The 4864-nt window shown below is 57.9% G+C and overlaps 1 protein-coding gene across 1 annotated transcript in view; it reads right to left on the bottom strand.

Annotated features, from left to right (window-relative positions):
• Positions 1-4864, bottom strand: part of Cd276 (CD276 molecule) — a 17355-nt gene that overhangs the window by 8069 nt on the left and 4422 nt on the right. The window contains exons 2-5 of the mRNA XM_033756102.1: positions 2665-2797; positions 1367-1705; positions 874-1188; positions 1-235 (exon numbers count right to left, since the gene is read on the bottom strand). Coding sequence (XP_033611993.1) covers positions 1-235; positions 874-1188; positions 1367-1705; positions 2665-2743 — 968 coding nt within the window. The 5' untranslated portion in view covers positions 2744-2797. The remainder of the gene's footprint in view (positions 236-873; positions 1189-1366; positions 1706-2664; positions 2798-4864) is intronic.

Genomic DNA, 4864 nt, shown 5'->3' with positions numbered 1-4864 from the left:
GCGTTGCCACGCGCCAGGAGCTCGGGGAAGAGCATCGTGCGGTTGGCGTAGGCGCTGCCCTGGTCGCGGCCCTCTGCGAAGCTGTGCACCAGCTGCTTGGTGTCAGTCAGCTGCCAGATGAGGTTGAGCTGTGCAAGACTGAAGTCGGGTTCCGGGGAGAAGGAGCAGCGCAGGGTGGCATCGGTGCCCACCAGGGCCACCACGGGGTCCTCGGGGACCTGGACGTCCACGGCTCCTGGGGCGGGGCAATGAGGACCCGGTAATCAGGAGGACGGGGCAATGAGGGATGGGCTCTTCCCTACCCCAGGACCCCCTACCTCCTCCGCCCTCCATCTGCAGGCTCCGTGGCATCTTCCCATTTTCTCTTCGGACTGAAAAAATAGGTTAAACCTCAGGTTTCTCAGACTCAGGGCCTCCCTAATCTGAGAAGCCCAGCAGCTTGGCCCTGGCTGCAGGACCCATTCTTGGGGTCCAAGCCAGGGCAGCTGGTAGCTCAGGGGCTCAGCCAAGAGCACCCCTAGCATCCTGTCACCTTCCTGCTCAAGGACCCCTTCCCTCTCCTGTCTTAGGCGCTGTGGTGATCCAGGTGTATCTCCATGTTTTCCATAACCCCCAGAGTCAAGAAGATCGGGGGTCATCAACATCCCCCACAACCTGGGGTCTCCCACCCACATCCTTTTTTTTTTTCATTTGTTTGTGGTACCGGGGAGCAAACTCAAGACCTTGTGCTTGCAAGGCAGGCGGCGGAACCACTGAGCTAAATCCCCGCCCCCCCTTCTTATGACCATGTATCTTACTGTTCTGGGGGACTCATGGAGACATTGGAATCCTCCAGGCCTGCTGTAGAACCAGAACCCTCCCTAAGTCACACACCTGCGGGGCTCCTGTGGGGTGTGATGGTGACGGAGCCGTGAGCATCCTGCTGCAGCACCCGGTTGCGCACCAGGCAGCTGTAGGTGCCATTTGCGCCCAGCACCACCCGCAGCACGCTGTGCACGTCAAACAGGCCCTGCTCGTTGGCCATCTGCGACGTGGTCACGTTGCTGGTCAAGGGCGTGCCCTGCCCATCCTGCCACAACACCTCGGCCTCGGGGTAGCCCCGGTAGCTAGAGCACGTGATGGTCACCAGGTCTCCCGGCCGCAGGTCCTTGCTGGGCTCCAAGGTCATGCTGGGCTTCGAGTAGGGGGCTGGAGGGAGGCAGAGGGCAGGGGTCAAGGACAGGGGTAGGACAGCGGGGGTGCAGGGGAGGAAGAAGGCACTCGGGGCTGTGACCTCCCAGATCAGCCCCGGGGCTTGGATCTGGGGTCCCCATTGGGGCTGCAGGGCCAGGAACGGGCATGATGAGGACGCCCCCTGGCGGCTCACCCGCCACCTGCAGGCTGACGGCGGCGCTGCCGAAGTCGCGGATGCTCACGAAGCACGTGAAGCTGCCCTCGTCAGCCACGCGCACGCGCTGCAGCCTCAGCGAGGCGTTGCCACGCGCCAGGAGCTCGGGGAAGAGCATCGTGCGGTTGGCGTAGGCGCTGCCCTGGTCGCGGCCCTCTGCGAAGCTGTGCACCAGCTGCTTGGTGTCAGTCAGCTGCCAGATGAGGTTGAGCTGTGCAAGACTGAAGTCGGGTTCCGGGGAGAAGGAGCAGCGCAGAGTGGCATCGGTGCCCACCAGGGCCACCACGGGGTCCTCGGGGACCTGGACGTCCACGGCTCCTGGGGCGGGGCAATGAGGACCCGGTGATCAGGAGGGTGGGGCCTCCTGGCCTCCCTGCTCCCCCCCCCCCGCTTCATTTTCTCATCAGTACTCAACAATTTTTATAAATTGAGAAGGGGAGCCAAACAAACGTATGCATACAAATATTAATGGTTATTTTCTTTGGATGAGGGAGGATCACAAGTGCTTTTTCTTCTCATCCTAAATAAATGATTTTTTTTTTTTTAGCAAGAAAGCATACCCATACCTTTAAATATGATAGAGACATGAGCTTCTTAAAGAGATGACAGAAAGCCGAGATAGAAAGCCAGTGTAGGAGAGACCCAAGGAGTGGGGACAAGTGGTGGGAAACCCAGCAAGAATCTATCGGGAAGGAGTCCAAGAAAAGTTTAGAAAGATGACATTTATTGTATTTTCACTGTGGATTAACACCAAATTTTTGCAGTCCATGGAGACCTCCAAAGGCCTTACGCTGACCCTGGATCTCTTACTAAAACCCCAGGAAAACTCAGGCCGTCTGGACCAGGGAGGCTGTGGTGGGGGGCATCTGGGGCACAGACCTGTAGTCTCCTAGATGAAGCCCCTTTTAGAGAAATCAGAACAGCCACGGTAGAGATGTGCACCGGCTCTGCATGACCACAAGATGGCACCAAATACCTAACTTTGTCTGGCTATGGAGGAAAAAGTTTACTGATGAGTGCAGTAAGGATGGAGAGAGGGAAGGGTGAAGGGGCCTGTGCTGTTTTATACAAGGAATCCAGGAAACACTTACAGAGGAGATCGCATTTAGTACTCAGTACTCATGTTCCCACTTTTAGACAGGACGTGGAAGCTAGGAAAGGCAAAGGAAGTTGCTGTTGGGTCCCAGAAGTGGAAATGAAGGTCCTGGTTGGCAGAAGCCCAGGTAGGGGTGGGCACCCTGGACTCCCACTGCCATGGTCTGTGTTCCTGCTCTCACCTGTGAGGCAGAGGCACAGCATGCCCAGAGCCGTGCCCACATGCACACCCATGCTGGGGCTGCCTGGTCCATGCAGCATCTTCCTGTGAGGCAGCTGACAGCTGGGCCCTCCCTGGTCAAAGGCTGTCCCGGCCTGTGGGGAAGAGGAAGTAGCCTTTGTTGTCAAAGGTCCTCCCCGGGGACTCTCTCACTGAAGCTCCCCAGAACCAGCTGCCTAAGAGGATGTCCTGCTGCTCATACCCCAGGGCTCCCAGCTGAGGGATCTTGGTAAGATGCCTGGCAGCCGGAGGGTGAGGCAGGGCCAGCAGGCTGATGCTAACCCTGAAGATGTGAGTGTCCGTGTCTGTGGAGGAGGCGGCCCACCCTCAAACAAGCTGGTGCATGAGTAACTTTGGCTCCAGGTAGGAGCTAGTAGGGAGTAGGAACCAGGCTGCAGCCAGACTCAGGGAGGAGCTAGAGGCGTGCGCTCAGGCTCAAAGCTGTTAGGAGCTGCCAAGCATTCCTGAACGGAGAATTGGCATGGTCAAGGCTGAGCTTGCTACAGATGAGTCTGATGGTGGTAAAACTGGAGGGACTGGGCCAAAGTGACAGTATTTGAGGATGTGGACTCAGCTGACCAGGAAGGACCTTCACTGGAGCACAGAATGTGGAGGCTTCTGTGTGAGGCATGGAACTAGCAGAGTTGGTGCAGAAGTCCCCAGGGCAGAGTCTGAGCAGGCAGCCTGGTGGAGGAGCGGGTAATCAGCAGATGGAAGAGGCAGGAGTCAGACCACGTGAGAAGCAGAGATGTGGCCACAGATCAGACTGGGCCAGCAGTCCCCAACTTCCCTGGGTACACCCTGCTTGCGGTCTGGCCTCTGCTGAAGTGTCGAATTCAGGCAGGCTGCACACACCTCCCCCCTGTGTCCCACAGCCATTGCCTGACTGTTCCAGCTATATCCTGCATAACCAGTGTCAACCCCTGCCAGCCGCCACGGATCAGCAAGAATCTGAGCCCCTCAAGGAGACAAGCTTCACCACTTGGCTGTATTTTTGCAGGGAAAAAAAAAAAAAGTCCAGAAAAGTGGCTTTGATGTGTCGTGTCATTGGCCAGTTCACATAGCTGAGAGCCAGGCCTTCCATCCCTGTCTGCCCTTCCATGGAGCATGCCTTACCCAGAACCACAGCACTCGTGCCAGGCCCTGCACCCTCAGCCACCCTGGGTGCATCCTGGCCACCAACCCCTCCTCCTCAGACAGCCAGTGGGGAAGCCCTGAGAAGCCATTTCCTTTCCAGACGCTTCCGGTCCCAAATCTGGCTGCCTCAAAGCCTCACCGCCTGCTGACTCAGCAGCCTTCCGCACCATTCATAAAGGAGCCCTTGGTGGGTACCACATCCTGCCCTGTGGCGAGGGCCACGCCAGCCCACAGGAAACCCTAGCAGGCAGCTGCCTGCAGCGAGCACCAGCACACATGCCACAGGAAGCCCAAAGCTCAGGACAAAGGAGCTCCTGGTTCGACAGTTCCTTTCCTCTCTCCCACTTAGACAACCTGAGCCAGTCTGGACCCCCTGAGCTGCACCCTTCTCCCCGTCACTGTCCCTCCTGCCTTCCTACTTGGCCCACTAAATCCACTTTTCCCCACCAACCTCCTTCTCTCAGTACCTCCTTTTAAGACAGGAATCTGCTCACCTCCTACCCTGCTCAAGAATTTCCCAGAGAAGTCTCGGAGAGTCCACAGCTGGCCCTCCCTCTTCTTCCTTCCTCCTCCTGGATCCCAGTCCCAGCCAGCTGTGGGGCCTCCCTGGAACCCTGCCAGGAAGACCACAGAGGGCTTCGGCCTTCCAGACAGAAGTGGAAGAGGGGACAATGCCACCTCCACCAAAGGGATGTGGCAGGTGCCTCCAGGCCCAGCACAATGGACCACAGGGGCAGCCCCAGGATACGATCTGAGATGCTCCCCCACAAAGCCAAAGCAAGAAGCTGGACTGAGGCTGGGTTTTGGCCCAAGATGACCCAGACTTGAGGGTGTCCTCTAGGGACTCCTCATCACCATCACAGTCACCACCAGCACCTCCTGTTCTCCTAACCCTGCTGCTCCCAGTCCCTGCAGCGCCCCTTGGATCACACTTCCCACCAAGGGAAAGTCAGAGAGACCCAGAGCTCTGCAGTTGCAGCTAAGCCTCTGAACCCAGGTTTGCCCAGACCAACCACATACCTGAA

Source organism: Fukomys damarensis, unplaced genomic scaffold (assembly GCF_012274545.1).
Source record: "Fukomys damarensis isolate Sample0158 unplaced genomic scaffold, DMR_v1.0_HiC HiC_scaffold_25, whole genome shotgun sequence".
Lineage (NCBI taxonomy): Eukaryota > Metazoa > Chordata > Mammalia > Rodentia > Bathyergidae > Fukomys > Fukomys damarensis.
The sequence above is the reverse complement of the archived record's forward strand: the minus strand, read 5'-3'. Positions and strand labels throughout refer to the sequence as shown.